The 19738-nt window shown below is 39.2% G+C and overlaps 1 protein-coding gene across 2 annotated transcripts in view; it reads right to left on the reverse strand.

Moving 5' to 3' along the window:
* The window catches only part of LOC133658431 (clathrin heavy chain 1-like), a 41898-nt gene that overhangs the window by 2567 nt on the left and 19593 nt on the right, over positions 1-19738 (reverse strand). Inside the window, exons 2-32 of one of the 2 annotated variants that reach the window (XM_062060478.1) lie at positions 16536-16743; positions 14490-14758; positions 14115-14276; positions 13918-14031; positions 13564-13737; positions 13002-13199; positions 12698-12898; positions 12444-12596; positions 12192-12314; positions 11269-11406; positions 11026-11190; positions 10756-10936; positions 10520-10683; positions 10316-10441; positions 10085-10227; positions 9771-10005; positions 9574-9696; positions 9353-9498; positions 9089-9272; positions 8828-9020; positions 8575-8736; positions 8312-8472; positions 8120-8227; positions 7843-8010; positions 6546-6695; positions 5933-6064; positions 5686-5796; positions 5413-5583; positions 5116-5337; positions 4365-4385; positions 123-198 (exon numbers count right to left, since the gene is read on the reverse strand). In XM_062060478.1, the coding sequence (XP_061916462.1) occupies positions 123-198; positions 4365-4385; positions 5116-5337; positions 5413-5583; positions 5686-5796; positions 5933-6064; positions 6546-6695; positions 7843-8010; positions 8120-8227; positions 8312-8472; positions 8575-8736; positions 8828-9020; positions 9089-9272; positions 9353-9498; positions 9574-9696; positions 9771-10005; positions 10085-10227; positions 10316-10441; positions 10520-10683; positions 10756-10936; positions 11026-11190; positions 11269-11406; positions 12192-12314; positions 12444-12596; positions 12698-12898; positions 13002-13199; positions 13564-13737; positions 13918-14031; positions 14115-14276; positions 14490-14758; positions 16536-16743 (4882 nt within the window). The remainder of the gene's footprint in view (positions 1-122; positions 199-4364; positions 4386-5115; positions 5338-5412; positions 5584-5685; positions 5797-5932; positions 6065-6545; positions 6696-7842; positions 8011-8119; positions 8228-8311; positions 8473-8574; positions 8737-8827; positions 9021-9088; positions 9273-9352; positions 9499-9573; positions 9697-9770; positions 10006-10084; positions 10228-10315; positions 10442-10519; positions 10684-10755; positions 10937-11025; positions 11191-11268; positions 11407-12191; positions 12315-12443; positions 12597-12697; positions 12899-13001; positions 13200-13563; positions 13738-13917; positions 14032-14114; positions 14277-14489; positions 14759-16535; positions 16744-19738) is intronic. The other variant, XM_062060479.1, reaches the window with a different exon arrangement.

A 19738-nucleotide genomic window follows, 5' to 3' on the forward strand; every position in this document is an offset into this window, starting at 1 on the left:
CTAAACATTTCCCCTTTCAATTTAAGTGACGTGGGAAAATAAAAAACAAGCAAGACCTCACTTTGGACACCTCTGTCTTACACTTACACTTCAGTCTTACAACAACAACAGCTTTTTCTCACCATAAACAATTGGTTGAGATTCTGTGGCCTGTTCCTCCTGTTTCCTTAAGGACTCAGAGGCTTCCAATTTGTCCACCTGTGGAAAGGAACAGCAGTTCGCGTGTAAGAATCCACTTGCAAAGTCTTACATAGCCGGAAGCTCTCTTTTTTTTTTGAAGACGCAGTGTTTGTAATAAACTGACCTCTGGGTTATTTCACTGGCTGAAGGATGGGACCATTCCTGACCAATAGAGGAGATGAGTACTGTCCACATTTAAATGAAACCAGGCTGCAGGAAGCCCTTCATTAAGCAGCTAAAACAACTACAGCACTAAAAGGCAGCTACTGACTGGCTCTCATTTGTTTAACATTGTGGGGATAAACAGTCTAATGCAGAGGATTAAGAAGGGAGATTAAAAAAAACACATCTACGTGGCAATAATGGTCCCACCCATCCAGCCACTCCAGTTATCTACTCTACAGTTTTGGAAATAGTATGTAGAGAACCAACCTGCCACCAGTACAGACGACCTGCGGCGATGTTTGCCTCTTATAATTGTGGGTTAGTTTTATTGCCTCATTATAGTGCCTCTAAAAACATTTGTTTTCTCTCGTGTGGCAAACATTTGACCTAAATCTTTTTAAATTTTTAAATTAAAAAAAAAAATCCCACTGGAATAACATTGACTTTAAAATCTTAAACCTGACTTTTTGTTTAAAGTCTTAATATAAACTAGAAATTATATTCCAGTGTTTCCCATATGTTCAGTTATTTGGCGCTGTTTGGTCACCTCCACTACAGCACAATCGAACGCGCCTGGTCTGCCAGAGAAAAAGAAGAAGGAGCAGGAGGGATCAGAGTTCCAAACGTAGCAACTTTGTTACTATATTTAGTAGGGCTGTGAATCCTTGGGTGTCCCACGATTCGATTCAATATTGATTCTTGGGGTCACGATTCGATTTAAAATCGATTTTTTTTTCAAATCAACACGATTCTCGGTTCAAAAACGATTTTTTTCCCGATTCAAAACGTTTGTCTATTCATTCAATACATAGGATTTCAGCAGGATCCACCCCAGTCTGCTGACATGCAAGCAGAGTAGTAGATTTTTGTAAAAAGCTTTTATAATTGTAAAGGACAATGTTTTATCAACCGATTGCAATAATGTACATTTGTTTTAACTATTAAATGAACCAAAAATATGACTTATTTTATCTTTGTGAAAATATTGGAGACAGTGTGTTGTCAAGCTTATAAGATGCGATGCAAGTTTAAGCCACTGTTGTTGTTTTTTTATAAATGTCTAATGATAATGTCAATGAGGGATTTTTAATCACTGATATGTTGAAATTGTAACTAATATTGATACTGTTGTTAATAATATTAATTTTTGTTTCACTACTTTTGGTTTGTTCTGTGTCGTGTTTGTCTCTCCTCTCAATTGCTCTGTTTATTGCAGTTCTGAGTGTTGCTGGGTCGGGTTTGGTTTTGGAATTGGATTGCATTGTTATGGTATTGCTGTGTATAGTTTTGTTGGATTGATTAATAAAAAAAATAAAATATATATATATATATATTTTTTTTTTAAATAATAAAATTTAAAAAAATAAGAGATTTTTAAAAAATGAGAATCGATTCTGAATCGCACAACGTGAGAATCGCGATTCGAATTCGAATCGATTTTTTCCCACACCCCTAATATTTAGCTAGTAATTAGAGGCCTCTACCTATTTCTTTTTTTAAAAAGCGACTAGTCAAAAATCTTGAATAACAAGTAGTGAAAAGAAACTAAACGAACTTACAGGCTGCTTTGTCTTGTTTCTGAAAGTTAACTTTTTCCCCATTTGTATGATTATTAATGTATTGTTGAAATGACCCTTGTTCGAACCTGGATCAGGTTATTTCAATTTCCTCTGGGGAAAACGGTTAATAAATGACCTTCCGTATGACCTTAAAAAAGCAGTTTTATAACAACATTTTTGAAACTTTTTTGATCATCAGCGTATTAAAAGTTTTCCTAGAAAGCAGCTGAGCAGCGGGAAAGTGCCAGCAGAGTAAAAAAGGTAGCCAGGATAACAAGTTAGAAACCATCTGCAGATGGAACACTGACAAAGTGCAGGAAATGCCTATGCTGTCCCTGTCCTGGTGTTAGGTTCAGTTCTCCACATAGTGTCTGGTTTACTAGTGTCAAGTCAATATGATTGCGCAGGCTGTTGCACTTTTTAATTAGAAAAGAGAAGGATTGAGAGACATGCGGAAGCAGCGGTTTCTTTTGGTTACGTTCATCTTTAAGACGTGTGAGTGCGTGAGAAAGAGAAAAGAGAAGCACGGTGCCGCAGTGGAGGGAGTGGAATAGGGGCAGACAGGATGCTCTTGTACAGCCACTTCAGCGATTCCAGAAGCAGGCACAGCCAACGACGACATCTCGTAGCCTTGTGCTGGTGATGCTACCGCATGCGTGCTACTCCACATGTTCTTATTAAATATGCTGCCGGAGCTACAGGGTATTTGACTATAGTGTTGTGTTGGGAAAGATATCAATGAACACAAATTATCTTCTTTGACAAATGTGTAGAACTGATGTTTGTTTTAATCTTCTCTTCAAGCACAGGAATTTAAGCATACAGAAGGAGAAATGACTGTAAAATCATTGCCTACCTGAAGGAAATGTTCTAAGCCCCAAAAACAACAGCATGGTTGGAAGCCAGTTGGGCAATAACAACTAGTTTAATGTTAGAATTAATTAAGAAGTCTGTGAGACCGTACACTGAAGATGCAAACGTAGTACAGTAGTGATCCAGAGTGGCGCGCTCTTCACTTTCAAAGAAGAGGAGCTGGAAGCTTTGCTGCTCATAAACTAGATAATTCTGGTACCCAATAAAATATCATACTAAACAGTCTCCTCTTACCAGTCCCTCAAGGATTTTGTGGGCTTTAAAAAAAATGGTTATGGCCTAAAATACCTGAATTTGTAGCAGCCTTTTTAGATGTTTTGACTAAGCTTATTGTTTCGAAAACATTAAATCAAGTTGTGATTTTCTGAATTTATCAGTTTTAATTGTTCCTTGTAATCTTAACATCAAATGCACAGGATTTTAACAACAATTGGAAAACAAATAATTTATTAAAGTTTTATTTGTTTTATATGAAAAACTCAAATGTAGACAATAGATAGCAATAAAAGCACAAACTTCAAGCTCAGCGTCAAATTACTGTACCATTTAAATTATTTATAACTAATAATAGTAACAATTCATTATTGTTACAGAAAGAAACACCAACAGAGGCTTTCTTACTGTCTGCTGTCTGCTTTGTCGTCAACAAGTTGCAGACATTCTCAGTGTATGTTTTACGCTTGAAATGTGTTTGTCCATCTTTAAAATCCATTTGTGTTTTCACGCATTTATGTCTGCGCGTGAAGCGCATTTGTAAACCGTTAAGCGCAATCGATAGTGGTAATTGTTGTCGGTAAATGAGAGACGGGTGATTTTCATCACACATTAACATCTCTAACATGTACAGTAAATGCTGCCTCTTTGCTAGGTCGGCATTGCAAATAAAAATTTGTTCTTAATGGCCTTAGCCTGGATAAATAAAGATTAAATAAATAAATAAATACATGAGGGCGCCAACACGTTTTGCTTCGACAGTTAAGGTGCGCGTTTGAACACTACTCAGAGACAAATCGGTTGGTGAAAATGAATTGATTGGCCAAAATGTGCGAGTAAGTTGTGAGGCCGCACATAATATGCCAGATTTGGTTGAATTAGCCGCGGCAAATTCCTGGAGGGACTGTCTTATATCCATTGCTTGTAAAAATTTAAGTAAAAAAATCAAATAAGTATTTTGAAATAAGCAGTTATTTTCAATCACCATGTAGTGGGAAGTGGTCAACTGCAGAGAGTACCAAGCCTGTATTCTGGATAAAGCTTTATCAGTGGAAGGCCATTATTTGTACAAATGCATCATTGTTATAGTGGCTTGTGCCCCACATAGAATAAATTCAATTTATAAGATTTCTGTCCAACTCCTCACCGTAGACCCTTACAGGAAGGGTGTGAAGAGCCCCACTCTGGCGTTGGGTGAAATAGTTAAGTGGAGATGCAGACAGTTGTACACGTGTAAAAGCAGCATAGTGACAAAGTGGGAAAGGGGTCATGCAGTTCCTGCTAGCTTTACCCCCCACCAACTCCAAACTACTACAAGAAAGGGGAAGGGCGGGGAGTCAGTAAGGACGATTAGGAAACTGATGCAACCTTCACCTTTTCCTTTATCGCATCAACCTGGAAAGGAAATTCAGAGAGGCAACTTAAGGAAAAAAAAAAGAATGTGGAATTGTCCCACAGTAGAAACTGACAGTGAGAAAGGCGCAAACAGGGGACTTAACATTGACAAGAGAACACAAAGGCACAGAAGAATGCAGGTAAATAAGGCCACTTCTGATACAAATGCAGACTTGAGGTTTTTTTGTAGCTACAAATGTGAAATAATCAGACGAGTGACTAAGAACGTGACATCTGAACTCACCCAACTACTTTAAAGATGATTGTATGTACATTTACAAAAAGCAGATACAAAGTATCAAATCTTCTTTATTTTGCTAGCTAACGACCGCTGTCGTTATTAAAGTGGCTGTACTCCATTTACAAAAGAAAAATGCTATATTTCCTCTGGAAGACATTTGTATGGGAAAGTAGCTTGAGTGGATGGAAATCCCAACGGGAAAAAAAATGAAAAAATCATTGATGAAAGAAGGGGAGCAAGAATATGCACACTGACGTAGCTGATGTTACATTGCCTGATGTGAAATAGTATTTGCAAATCAAAAACCTAGTGACAGCTGGTAAAAACACCTCTGAAGAATCCAATTTACTTGTGCTAGATTTTGCGAATACTATATTCCACAATCTGCTAGCAGGAAGAAAACGTCACTATGACAATATAACCATGCCTATTTCATGTCTTGGACTCCATAATGTGTTGTCCTAACCTCTTCATGTGTGAATAACTCACCTTACTGAGATATTCCCGCATGACCTGGATGAAGTATGGCATGGAAAAGTCCATGATGTTGTGCCTCCAGGCGGTCTCCAGCACCACGTCTGGCCGCAACAAGTCGTAGCACGTAAACAGGCAGGCAGCAAAACACTCCTTCTTGTCCTCCTCCAGGAACCAAGCAAGCAGCTCCTCTGCCAGTTCGATGTCTTTGGACTCAGATGCGTACTGCATGGCGTCCTGTGCAAAAGAATATTGGAGTTCAGCATATTAATGGGGTCAACTGATGCGTGGGTTAATTTTCCGTCAACGCACCTTGTAAAGCTTGTCCTTCTTGCAGAGCTCCACACTTTGTTTCCAGCGATTGTTGCCCTTAAAAAGGTATGCCGCGATCCTTCTGAACTCGATCAAATCATGCTTCTCCAGGCCTTGGGCCAGCGAGATGTTGTCAAAGTTGTCGTAAGCATCGATTGAAGTGCGCAGTGCCTGTGTGCAAGTAAGCAATTGTAAGAACAAGAAGGACCAAAATGTTTTAACTTCAACCAACCATTCAAACATTTAATATAGAAACCGTTATTGTTAACATACCGCATAGTCTTCCTCGACAATAAAGAGGTTGTTGAGAGCCTCATTGACAGATTTGTTGTTGTGATTCTGGACCGACCTGAGGTATGGTTTAACCAGCGGTAGATGCTTCATCTGTGCAAGAATCACACACACATGAAATCGTAAAGACTACACATCTCTAACATGGAAATCATGACATAAATTACCCTAAAATAGTTTCATTTTTGAAGAATTTCGCAACTAATGCAATACAAAGTTAGCCCCTCACCTTGCTAAAAAAGTTGACAGCACGCGTGTGGTCCAGCCTTGGCGAGAGAACGATGAGCAAGTCATTTAATAACAAGGGTTTGAACTCCAAATAAAACTGGGTGGCTTTGTAATACAGCTCCACATTGGCCACCTAGAGAGAAAAAAAGCAAATATGTCACTTAATACCTTTTCAAATGTGTATGTATTCACTTATTCAAATGTGTATGTGTTCACTTACTAAAAACAATGTCACTCAATGTATGGTACTTTATCAGAGTCTTTTTGTTTAGTTTGGTTCTTTATTTATTACTTATTACCCATTACCTGGTTCCAGTTCATCTGGCTACAAAGTTGTTGTTTTTTTGTTACTTTTTAATTTTATGTAATACATAGTGACACTCTCATAACGGTGCATTTTCAATGTTAAGTGCATTAATAAGAAGCAAAATAAATATTGTTAGAAAAATCTTGTTTATTTCTACTATTTCCCCTAAAAGTCGCATTGAGGCTAGAAAGTGTGTTCAAATTAATCGATTACTCGATAACTAAAATAGTCGATAACGCAACCCTAGATGTCATACAATAATGCAATACTAGTTCTGCCATGCAAAAAAAAAACTATCTCTCCTTACCTTGGTTACAATGTCTTTGAACTGGCCCTCTTTCCAGGCATCAGCAGGATGGCTCATCATGGTGATGATGGCATTGTCGTATTCTTCATACTTATCATAGAGGAAGACCAGTTCTGCCCAGAGGTGCGCCTGCTCAGCTGCCCTGAGAACCTGAGCAAACACACACATTCATGGTTTAACACCTTACTGACAGCACTTCATTACGCCAAACATGGTGTTCATTGAATAAGTTGTATTTGGACATGTGACTTTTGAACAAAAATGAACGAAGTGGTGGGCCACCAAACCAACATAGCTACTGTGCAGCAAACAGAGTGCAAACTGAGTACGCAAGGGGCCTAGATTTTACCATTAAAAGCAGATAAGAGCAACAATGCAAATATGCAATTGAATATATCCCTATAAATTATCAAAATAAGATTTGTGATATGAAGGATTATCCGTCCGTCGCGTACTCAGACATGACGAACTATCTGGCACTCCAGACGTCATTCTACACTACAAACATGAAAAGTTGGAAAAGCCTGGAGGTCTACAACTTCTGTGTGTGGCTGGGTCAAGGAAATAGGTATCAACTTTCAAGACTCCCCCAGATAATCATGTATCGTTTTTGCTCGGGTAAGGTTCGCATCATGATTTAACTTTGCGTCTACAGCAATGTTTGTTGCTTTGTTTTTGTTGTGCGCGACTTTTACGAGCATGTGTGTTTTTTCCCGTCTTTATCAAATTATAACTATAGATGTCAACGTTGTGTATGTGCTGAAAGCTATGATTGTTGCCTTTGGTAAAAGCTAAACTCTTTTAGACTTGGCTCACATTTGCTTTCTTTTATTTAAACTTGCCGAGTTGGTGCTTTATGAAACGCTTGTAGCAAAAACGTGTTTTAAGAAATACAAATAGTATGAAGATATCACTTCAATGGGAAATACAAAAGGTTAAAAGTATATCAAATAAACATCAACAAAGTGATCACTGCAAACTTTTGCATTCTTTGTCATGCCATATTTGACAGGAGTGTTAGCTCCTTTTTCGTCTTCTTTTGTAACTCTTTCACCCTTCTTGATTACCTCTCGAGGAACTCTAAAGAAACTTTTATCCTATTTGCGATTTAAATGGTCCCAACAGTCAAAAACAACGCAAGCATAGTGCATGTTTCCCGAAAAAGCTTAAATGTTGCCCAAAACGCTACAACAACAGACGCTCGCTGGTCCAACACTTTGAGCCTTGCATAGTTTAACGAGCCGGACGTGATGTCAAGTAAATTCCAACAGAAAAATGGTTATCACACAGGGCCTACCTTTGGAATGTTAACACGGGACCAGAAGAGCTCTAAGTGCTCTCTCATTTTTTGGGGTTTGAATTTGGAGTAGAGGATTGCCAGCTCTGTGAACATTCCCATATGAGCCCGCTCCAGTCCCAAAGCGGCCTCCAGCATGGTGATTAGCTCCTCAAAGTAGCCACGGTCCTGTAGAAATACACAAATAAACCTAATTGAAATGTAAAATTCTTCCCTAGTCCACCACTGGTTAATCAGTATAAATAGCATTTCAAAAACATTTAGACATGCTTAGAACCTGGTAGTAGTTGATGAGTTCCTCCAGCTCATCAGCATGTACAACAATGTGCAGGCCACACATTTGGGCAAGCCGGAACTCCTTCCCTTCAACGCATGCAAAACAGACCTGCAAGAGTACGATGTAGAGTTTGTATAAATGTGTACATTAACCTTCTCTTACTATATTAGAGTAAGAGTAAGAATGTCTTGCCTCCTTCCATGTACGGGTGCTGTTGGCTTTGCGAGCTCCGTCTACAGCTGCCTGGTACTCTCCCAGGTGCACAAGAGTGGAGGCCAGACGGCCAAAGTTGGACACATTGTTGTAAAGCAGCTTCGCTGCTTCATACATCTTGTCGTCGTAGCACCTGTCACCTACCTAAAGCAACAGGTAGGACAAAAATACGTCACAAAAGGAAAAAAAATATGACCAGAAACCGTGAATGTGGGGTGTATGTCACAGATGCTTCCCAGAACCTACTTGCTGTATGTGAGCATTATTGGGTCCATTTATAAACTCTTCCAGCTCAGCAAGGCGGTTTGTCTTAGCCAAAGCAAAGATTAGCTCAGTTTCAACATAAGACTCGCGAGCCTTCTTGCGGGCCATCTGCAGAAACTTCACCAGGTCCTCCCAGTTGCCTGCACACAGTGCAGCACATCAATAGTGATTTTTAAAGAGCTTGACCGGGGCGTGCAACAAATACAGTACTTTGGATACAGTTCCACTTACCACTTTGAGCTGCAGCTTGTCCCACCTCCATGTAAGCAGAGGGGTCATCGGCCTTGATGTAGGAGTCAATAGCTTCTTTAACCAGGCCCTTCTGGAGCTGGGCTTTTGCCAGCTGACTCCACACCGGGGGTTCGTTGCAGCGCTCGGCAAACTCATAAGCTCTGTCCAGGTTACCAATGTGCTCAATCAGAACCTGAATAAAATTACAATATTTATGTGATAATACACTACACTTAATCATTACACAGTAAAATATGTTACCTGCACAGCAGAAGTGTTGACATCAAATTTCCTAAAAATAGCAAAGGCCTCTTCAAACAACTCATTGCTAATGGCGATGTTTGCAATATCTGGGGCGTCATAGTTGTCCAGACGGTTGATGTATTCCATGACTCGGGTCCGATCGGCTTTAATTGCTGTCAAAATGAGCAGGTTCTGGAGGTTTCTGAAAATATACGGCACAGATCTCAGTAAGGACATTGTTAAAACCCTGTGAGACAAGAATTGCACAGCATATTATTATACCTGTGCTCACTGAAGACGGAGTTATCCAGGACAATCTTCTCCAAAAGCTCAATGAGCTCATTGGGAAGGTCAGCGGTCATGAAAGCCTTAACTGTGACAGACACCTCCTCAGGATCCTGGGTCTCCGTCAGGGCTGTCTGGACAACCTGCGTCACAGTACGACAATGAACTTCACAACTTCCATGTAAAAAATGTATACAAGTGATAGAAAGATGCAAGACCTGGTCGATGAGTGGTCTTCTATAGTTGTTGGTCTCCAGCAGCACACTAGCCCACAGCTCAGGGTTCTTGCGGCGCACAAGGTAGCGTGACAGACTCTTGAACAGCGAGTTTTCATTACACACCTGAAAAAAAAAAAAAAGAAAGTTCACAAATGAGCTATCTTACAGGTTTGGTTAATATGATATTAACAACTTACATTAATCAATTCCTGGTCACACTGTCCTCTTTCATATGCAACACAGGCCAGGTGAGGGTCTCTCTTCTCGCAGTACTTGCCCACCACACGGCTGTCATAAAAGGGATTCTCCCTCAAGAAGCGCTCAGGGTTGTTGTTGCTGTCTATGTAGATCTTGGCCAGAGCATTATGTGTGGCGGGCTCTTCACAGCCTTCATGAATACGAGCCTCCAGCCAAGGAAGCAGAAGCTTCAGTCTGTTAAGAATAAAACATTTGGTCATTCAGAGAGAAATGACACGTTTCTATGCAGTTGCATTTGTTTCTTTACTCTTACCGATTTCTCTTTTCCACTTCAGCAACTAGCTCGTCTGTGGAGAATTGTCCTCTTACAACCAGGATCAGGTTTTTGATAACATCCTCTGCACAATCCACATCCAGCAAACCTCCTATAACCACCGGCAGACGACTTGGGTTTACCTGGAGTAAATTTTAAATGTTTATTGACTGATTTACTGGAGGAAATCAGGTTAAAAGTGCTTAATGAGTTATTCAGGCAGCACTGTACCTTCTGCACATAGATCTCAATGTATTTCTGCAGACTGTTGCGATATAAGTACAGGACCAGATCATGGACAAAATCAAAGCGGTCACACACGATGATCAACGGCAACTGATCAGTCAATTTGGCTTCCTAAAGAAGAACAGACAGTATTTAAAGAATTGACCAAATTTTAATATCCTGAGTGTGGAGTTTGCAAGCGATAAAAACCTTGAGGAAATTCTTCACACGGTCAGGGTCGTAGCAGTTACTTTCTCTGCAGATTCTTTCCACCTCTTTAATTTGTCCCGTCTTGCAGGCAGCCTGAATGTATTTAAAGTGAACCTCTGGGTCCTGGCTAAAGTTTACAATGGAACCCAAAAAGTAGAACAAACCTGAAAAACAGAAAGCTTGTCAAAATATGCAACTATCTGTTTTCTCTCTGAAACACCACTCTCTAGGTGTACCTTCAAAGCTCTTGAACGACTCAAAGAGTTCTGTGAGGGACTGAGTGGTGAGCTGCTCATGGTACTTAGAGGCAACCTGAACACAAATTTGCAGGTTCTGGCGGATGTTAGCTGACAACATCGCCCGAAGACATTCCAACGAGTCCTCTACCGACAAGGAGCCAAAGAAATTAACTAACCACTGCAAGGACACACACAAATCACAGACAATTAGTATTCTGTTTGAATAAATCACTACAATTTGTTATCACTTTTCAGGCTTCAGTTGACCTCTGGGTTGAGAAGGTGTGTGTGGACCACAGCTCGCTTGATGTCATAGAGATCAGTGTAATGCTCTAGCGCCCTCTGCAGGAGACCAGCCTTCTCACACAGCTGTGCCACATGCGCACGGTCGTAATGAGTGAACATCTGGTTGCCCAGAATGGCGTCTGCAACCTTCAAGAAACAAGACATCCTGATTGTTATAATAATTCTGGCATCATTTTGTTTTCATTTATCCATTTGCTTACGTACCTGCGGTGCATGAACCAAATTCATTTCCAGCAGGCGTGTCTGTAGTGGTCCTTCCATTGGTCTGTTGTTCTTCAAAGCATCTAGTAGGAAGGATGTGCATTGCTGGATCAGGTTGTACTCCATGAAGACATCAACAATCTATTAACAAAAAAATACAAATCATTAGTTCAGTTCATAGGGGTGCTAAAAATACACATATACATATACTTATATATATATATATATATTATTTTATAGATATATATTATTTTATAGATAGATAGATAGATAGATAGATAGATAGATAGATAGATAGATATACATTCACATCCAAATCACATTTTTTGGATTCCGATACAAAATTAATTCCTAATTTTCGAGAATCAATTAAAAAAATAATGATTACAAATTTATTTTTTTTAAAGAATACATTTTTAGATTTAATTTATTAAACAACTATTGTTTATATTATTGTTATTGATACAGTTTCTTAATTTGGTTGTTTTTTTAGTATTGTATTTGTATGTCTTCTCTTTTGCTTTATAAATTTCTATCTTAAGTATTGTGAAGCTGGGATTGGGTTGGAATTGCTCTATTTTCTTTAATTAGATTAAGATTCTGCGATTTTTGAAAAAACTTTCAAAAATAAAAAAATTTTAACAGCAAAACAACATGTATAAGTCGTATGTCAGCAGCCAAGAGGAGCATTTGTAACCTGTAACCTGTATTAAAGAGGTTTTATTATAATTTATATGCAAAATAATATATTACAAGAATCGTGTTGAATGGAGAATTGATTTGGAATACCAATCGTCACCCAGTCGGAATGCAATCGAATCATGAGGTGCCTAAAGATTCCCACCTCTTTCAGTTTCTAATTTTGTTTTTGCATATTTTAAATTAACTCAATTAAGTTTGTTGTATGCACATGATTTGTTTTTAACCTGTGTGATGTCAGCAAGAGGCTCTTCATCCTGCACCAGCATCTGGGAGAACTGAAGACCTTGTTCTGGGCTGATCCGCATGACATTTCTTAACAAGAAGATCCAGTCTGGAGTGTAGCCCACCTATACAGGAAACAAACTTTTTGTTACTCTCTCTTGTAGTAAGTGGTAGTAATGCTGAAATCAGCCTCACAAATTCAATGAGGGATTAAAGGAGTACAATAGAACACATTATCAGACACATAAGCCCACCTTCTTGGCATAAAGTACAATTTTCTGGAACTGGCCAGTCTCTGCAAAGCACTGAATGACTTTGTTGGGGACATTGGCTCTCAGGTAGACACTAAGGGCGAGTGTGGGATCGACTGACTTCACCAAGTCTCCAAGCTCCTCTGAGCACTCCAGCTGTAAAACAAAGCAGGCGATAAATCAGTCAAGAAAGGGCGTAAAGCCTATTCAGGCCAACAAAAAGACCGCCTGCTATAAAACCCCCATTGAGCACAGACCTTGTCCTCTTTCAGCCATTTTTCTAGCAGCTGTTTGCGGCCCTGCTGCAGGACCGGCCTGCACAGCTCCAGAGATTCAAACTTATTTAGCTGTCCTTGATCCAGTAGGATACCAAAGTACTGAAGCAACGGTGACCGCTGGCCTGGTTGAGCAGGAACGCTCTGGAAGCGGCGAATGGTGTCGGGTGTTCGCAGTATACCCTGAAGGGAGACAGATGGGTGGGTGTCAACTAGTAATTGCATCACATTGGGGTGCTCTAATTAAAATGTAGTGGGTAAAAAAGGACGTGTGCCTAAACTGTACCTTGGGTGCATTGGCCGCCACTTTGGCAGCATCTGAGTAATTCCCTGCAGCAAAAAGAGTGTTAAACTTCCGGGCAAACAGCTCTTCGGCACCGGCAAGGTTATTGCGGACAGCCATGCGAAGAGCCAAATCAGGGTTCTGGAGCACATTGGTGATGTAGGGAATAATGTTCTCCTCCTCCACACACACTGATAACACCTAGAAAAAACATATTTTGCACTTTTTGAACTGCATAGTTTATTCAAAAACAATTACCGCAAAAATAAGTCAAACATTCCTCATTTACCCAGACAGATTACTTCAAGTTCTTGTGAGTCACATTTTGTTGTGTGCGCAAGACACTAAGCTTTGCATGGCAGAAGTGCTGCAGGTGAGCGCCAAGAGCACTAACAGGATTAGACCAAGTCTGCCTGGCTGAGCTGAGCTCTTCCACCATGCCCATAACACCAAAGGTGCTGGATTAGCACACCTTATGCATGTTTCTGTTTTTACCATTTCCAAATACACTATATTGCAAAAGGCGGAAAGAGGGGACAAAAGCAACAACTTGACTGCTCAGTACCTGTCCTTTCCTGTTGACGCCAATGATGCCGGCAGTTGGCTCATGGGGTGCAGTGACAAAAATGGTCTCCCCACTGATCCTGTTCATGTAGATGCATGTGCCGGTTTCCAAGTCATATAGGTGGATGTAGCCATATTTGGTAATGAGAAAGACCACATCCTGCTTGGAGCTGATCTAAACATACAGGAAAAGAACACCTTTGGAACAGGGGCAATAAACACTAAAAGATAATTTAATTACAAAAACATGTTAAAAAAGGCATGGGCATCTCTGTAACACTGTAGACTGAAACACTGTGATCTACATGAGGAATAAATAAGCAAGTAAGTGTTGTGATGTTCATATATTTTGTACCTGCATGGCAACAGGGAAGTCATTCTGGGCTTCTGGAGGGAAAAAGACATCTACGGCTTTCTTTGGAAACGGCTGGTTCCCAGTTGGTGGAGTGCCGACTTCAATTATATGCAGCTAACACAACAAAAAGATAAGATTTTGAATGAAAAAAATCAACTCCCTTTTCATTGAAAAAGCGTCACTGTGCCCAATCTTACTTTTCCGCCTGCCTGTCCTCGCACGGCAAAGCAGAACAGAGTGGACTCCTCTGTGTTGTCCTCCATCTTGAATTGTGCAAAGCCTGCAGCGTGACCCTCGATGGGCTGGGAAACCTTCCTGTCCACCGAGTACAACTGCATTGCTCCAACAACACGGTTTTGCTGGGAAAAAAAGGTTAAGGCGTAGGAATAAACGTAACTGCAGTTAATAGTACAATGACCGATACATACATTCCGATGCATTACGGAGTTAAAACCTTACAGTAAATGTGAATGCTAGACTAACTAGAAATATGACATCAATGTACCCTTTCAGAGAACTTCAACAAGCATTTAAGATTAACTATTAGTTGCTGCATTGTTGATAGTTGGTACCTGTGCTGAAATGCCAATCAGCAGCAACCACTTCTGCTTGGCGTCGGTGCGGTAGTTGATGATCTGACAGCCCGCTAGGCTAGAGTGTCGGTCAAAGACTTTGATCGGCTGGGAGTCGCCCTCCATGCTCCAGTGGTAGACGGCATTATCTGTGACCAGGGCAACGGTGTTGAGGGAGATCCACTTCCAAAAGGTCACGTCGTCCGTCATTGTGTGAGCCTTCATCTTGCTCTTCATCTCAATGTTGAAGATTTGCAGGGTCTTGGCCGCTGAAAATATCCAGTGTCAAGGTTAGCCCCAAGTATTAAAAAGCTCAGACCGTAACAACAAAACACAGAGTCATCTAAACTACCATTCATCACCCACAGCAGACATTAAGGGAAAGGGGGGTTACAAATCATACCATTAGGGCATACCAAATTTCAGTTGCGAGAGTAGGTTTGCTTTCAGTGGCACTAAAGCACCATACAACAAGCCAGTGTTGAAAACAAGAGGCAAGACCAACAAAAGGGCAACCACATTGTGGTACATCTGCATTCAGTGCAATGACACATTCAACTTGTTGGCTGAATATGCAATCCCCCGGTAGAGTGTGGACAGAGACTCCAATTTGTGGGTTTGAGAGACTTTGAACTGTGGTCAGACTGACAAAAATAGAGTTCAATATCTTCAAGTGACTTCCAGTGTTGCTGCACTGGCCTTCTTACAGGTACAGGGCTCTATGCATTTGGGGTTTCTCTGAAGTCAACAAATGTTGATATTTGTTGTTATCATGGCTATTGTTACCAAAATAATACATTTGCCAGTCAAGTCACACGTGCAAGCACCTTAATTCAATTTGGGTGGCAGTTGAATACAGTCATACGTTTAGACGTTTTTTTCCCAATGTTTAAATGCCAGATAAATGTAAAAGGCCATAAAGACACATACATGAAGCCCTGTGCCTATAAATTAAAGAAATGACACAAATGAGAATACAGTGCTAAAATGAGGGATGCTGAATTTTGGGCTGGGTCTGAATGCAGATTTGCAAAAGGAGACTACAAAGCACACAGACAGATGTCATAATGGGAAGGTTGTTGTACAAGAATCATTCACACCATTTTCCCCCTACGTTAGGAATGTCCACAAAGTTATTTTGACACAATAAACACATTAAGTGGCATCCAAACTCTTACTACCGAATTATGAATGATTTATAATGCATCTTAAACCACTATCTCTAGCTACTGGTTCAATATTTCTGTGTTTTGATCCATTGTTTAGGATGTAGCTATCTATTCAATGTGTTGTAACTAGAGAAATGTTAAAGAGATTGGTTTAAATAAAATATTTTATGCAGTTAAGGCAGGAATCCCACTGTCAAAGTAATTTGAGGCAAAGGTTTTGCTTCAAATTACTTGCTTGGGTATCATCCTTACTATATACCCAATTATATAATTGATTCAGAATTATATAAACTATTACTTATTTTATAGATCATTGTAGTTATATATTCATTGTACTATAATCATTTTATAAAACTTATTCAAGTATTTAATATATCAGCATAAAATTCGTATAAGAAGCCCTCTTACACTTGCACAATCCTTCATTAGCACTACCATCAGTACTGTGCAGTCGTGTCAAGACAGTGCATACAGGAATACACTTTGACAACTCATGATATGTTAAAATTCAACTCACCGTCTGCAAACATAAGAAAGCATTAAGAAACAAAAAAAGAGCAAAAAACAAGCGAAAATAGACAAGGCATCCATGACAGCATGACATTTTTACTTGCTCTCAGTATTGGTAACTGACATTTATAAACACATGACTTCAGTTATCGACTAGTTTACATGTCTTGACAAACAAATGAGGTGGACTAATATGAACAACAAAATGAAAACCAGACTTTAAACAATTTGACATTTTACACAAATGACCTGCATGTGCAGGAAAGGGTTTCTAATGTTCTTTCTTTTTTTAAGTTTGCATTCTAGGGCAAATATTTCACCATTACCTCTATACAAATGCTGGCTCTGAGCATGTGCAGGGACTTACCTTTAAGGGCTATGACTTTGCTAGCAGGGTTCATGATAGCGCTGTCTGCAGAGATTGGCCTGCGGATGGGGTTGTTGGGGTCGGCCATGTCAATAATGACAACCTGGGCCTGCTCACCAACCTTCTCTCTAATGCAAATGAACTTGTCAGACTCCATGGTCAGAGTACTGAATCCAATGTTGGCTGGGTTGATGCCCAGGTTCTGGAGCTAAAATAGAAAAAAAGGTGTGTAAAATATCTAATATAGTTATTTCTGTCATTACACAACTCTGCAGGAATTTTGCAGGAAATAGGCGATAAATCTAAATATTTAATTTTTATTTTTTTTCATTTAGTTATTTATTTCAGGCAATGACATAAAAAGTACAAAGTTGACAACACATAATAATATAAATTAATATAGTGCAAAAGGTAATGTATAGTATGTAATTCATGATTGTCCAGTTTTGCCTGAAAGGGAGTGGGAAGAATATAATGTACTTAATCCCACCCCCAGTTCTCCATTCAGTGATTATTCACATGAGTTTCACTCTTACTTTGTTCAAGGATTATAATACAGATGTTGTATCATAGTGGCATTACCACAGGTAACAATAATTATTACACTGTAACAATAATTTGTATCAACAATGTAGGAATAATGAATAAACCAACAATGGTAATAGACAACATAGCAATAATGGTAATGGACAACATAGCAATAATGGTAAGGAAACATTGAGCACATGTTAACACTTTGAGACAGAGTATAGCAGCAGGTCAATTTAAAGACCCTCATCTCTATATTTGAACCAGACCCCATGTTTGTATAATAGTTTAAATCGATTAATAGTTTGGCATTGCTTGTGATGTAAGTCCAGTTTGTTCCATAGTTTTATTCCGCGTACAGACACACAAAAACATTTACGAGTGGTTTGAGCTCTCGGCAATAAGAAATATCCAAAGCCTCTCAAGTTATGAGCCTGCACTCGTCTTATACAAAAACGTTGCAGATTAGGCGACAATAATTTGTTAAATGCTTTATATAAGATTAGTAATGTATTATATTTAACAAGGTCATCAAATTTGAGCAACTTTGATTGCTTAAACAGATTATGAGTATGTTCTAAATAACCAACGTTGTGAATGATCCGCACTGCTCTTTTCTGTAATATGATCAGAGGATGAATTGTGTTGTGGTAAGTATTCCCCCATACTTCAACAGAGTATGTAAGGTATGGCAGTACCAAGGTGCAGTATAGAGTATGGAGTGCATTTTCATTGAGGTATAGTTTTGCTTTATTTATAATTGAGAGGCTTTTGTAGATTTTTGTTTTAATGTGTCTGACATGAGGTTGCCATGATAGTTTACTATCAATTATTACTCCCAAAAATGTATTCTCATTTACGATTTCAATTTGGGTACCAGCAATACTTATTTTCTGTTCAGACGTTATGTTGCGATTTCCAAACATCACTATCTTATTTGTGTCCATCCATTTTTTTTTTACTATGTTTAGCTCTGTGTTTACTGTATTTATGAGCTCATTATAGTCATCACTACTGTAAAATATATTTGTGTCGTCTGCAAATAGTAAAAATTTCAGTACTTTGGATGTATTAAACATATCATTAATATATACATTAAACAGTTTTGGCCCCAACACGGACCCTTGGGGGACACCACAAGCAATGCCAAGAGTATCAGATAAAAATTTACCCATTTCAACAAACTATACCCTCCCTGTTAAATAACTTTTTAACCAGTCACCAGCCAGCCCCCTAATTCCATATCTTCCCATTTTATCTAGTAGAATTGAATGATTAATGGTATCAAAGGCTTTCTTTAGATCAATAAAAATACCAACTGCATATATTTTATGCTCCAGTGCATTAATAATTTCCTCAATAGCTTCAGTTATCGCCATTGAGGTTGTTCGTTTGGACCTAAAGCCATACTGACCGTCATTGATTATATGATGCTTCTCAAGAAAAGATTAAAGTCGAGAGTTGAATAGTTTCTCTAAGATTTTTGAGAACTGAGGCAAAAGAGCGATTGGTCTGTAATTGGTGAAAGCGTGTTTGCTGTCCCTTTTGAAGAAGAATGAATGTAACATGCATTTGTGGCTGTCACATCAGGTTTTGTCGCAAACCACTGCCCCTGGTGTCCAATCACCACCATTAAGTATCACCTCATTGTGATGAGAAAAACACCCACAATTTTGTAAACCACCTTTTATCATCTCATGTCGCATAGCAAAAACAGTCGCATAGCAAAAACAACATCGGATGAAGAGAAATCTCCTTGTTGTGGTAGTCAACCTTTAGATCCTCATAAGATTTGAACGGAGTGCATCGATAATATAATTTATGCAGTGAAAATACATCACATCTCAGTAGCTAAAGCATAACTTTCCTTTTTTGGGTTTGTTAGCTTTAATAAAGGAATAGAACCAATCTTTGGATCTATTGCAGTAGAGATTTTTATCATTCAATTCTCTGCAATCGACATATCAAAATGATAAAAATACAAGAGCAAAATGGAATATAAATATGGTGGCTGATTAATTCATTATTGTGTATTATATCAGTATACTATTACATTTTAGGTTTATTTTTTCAATTATTTCACTTATTTAAAAGCGCTGCAGTTTTTCCAATCTCCGAAGTAAAAGCGGTGTTAATAGTTGACACCACACACTCTAATCTATATGTTGCAGTTTACTGTAGATGGCCATGGCACATTTGTAAAAAGTAAGTACAAAGCCAAACAAACATGCTAAAAACTAGAAATTAAAGTTAAGTTAAAGTACCAATGATTGTCACACACACTAGGTGTGGTGAAATCTGTCCACTGCATTTGACCCATCCCCTTGTTCACCCCCTAGGAGGTGAGGGGAGCAGTGAGCAGCAGCGTAGGCCGCGCTCGGGAATCATTTGGTGATTTAACCCCCAATTCCAACCCTTGATGCTGAGTGCCAAGCAGGGAGGTAATGGGTCCCATTTTTTTGTAGTCTTTGGTATGACTCAACCTACCGATCTCAGGGTGAACACTCTAACCACAAGGCCACTGAGCCGGTTGAAATGAACATTCTTCCGTCCCTTCTTTTAGTTTTATATAGATATATATCGCTTTAATGTCACAAAGTATTGAGCATCGATGGGAAGTGGAGAACTGGGACTTACATTCCAATCCTCCTGAAACAGTGCAAATTTTTAAAAAG

This window comes from Entelurus aequoreus, linkage group LG10 (genome assembly GCF_033978785.1).
Source record: "Entelurus aequoreus isolate RoL-2023_Sb linkage group LG10, RoL_Eaeq_v1.1, whole genome shotgun sequence".
Taxonomy (NCBI): Eukaryota; Metazoa; Chordata; class Actinopteri; order Syngnathiformes; family Syngnathidae; genus Entelurus; species Entelurus aequoreus.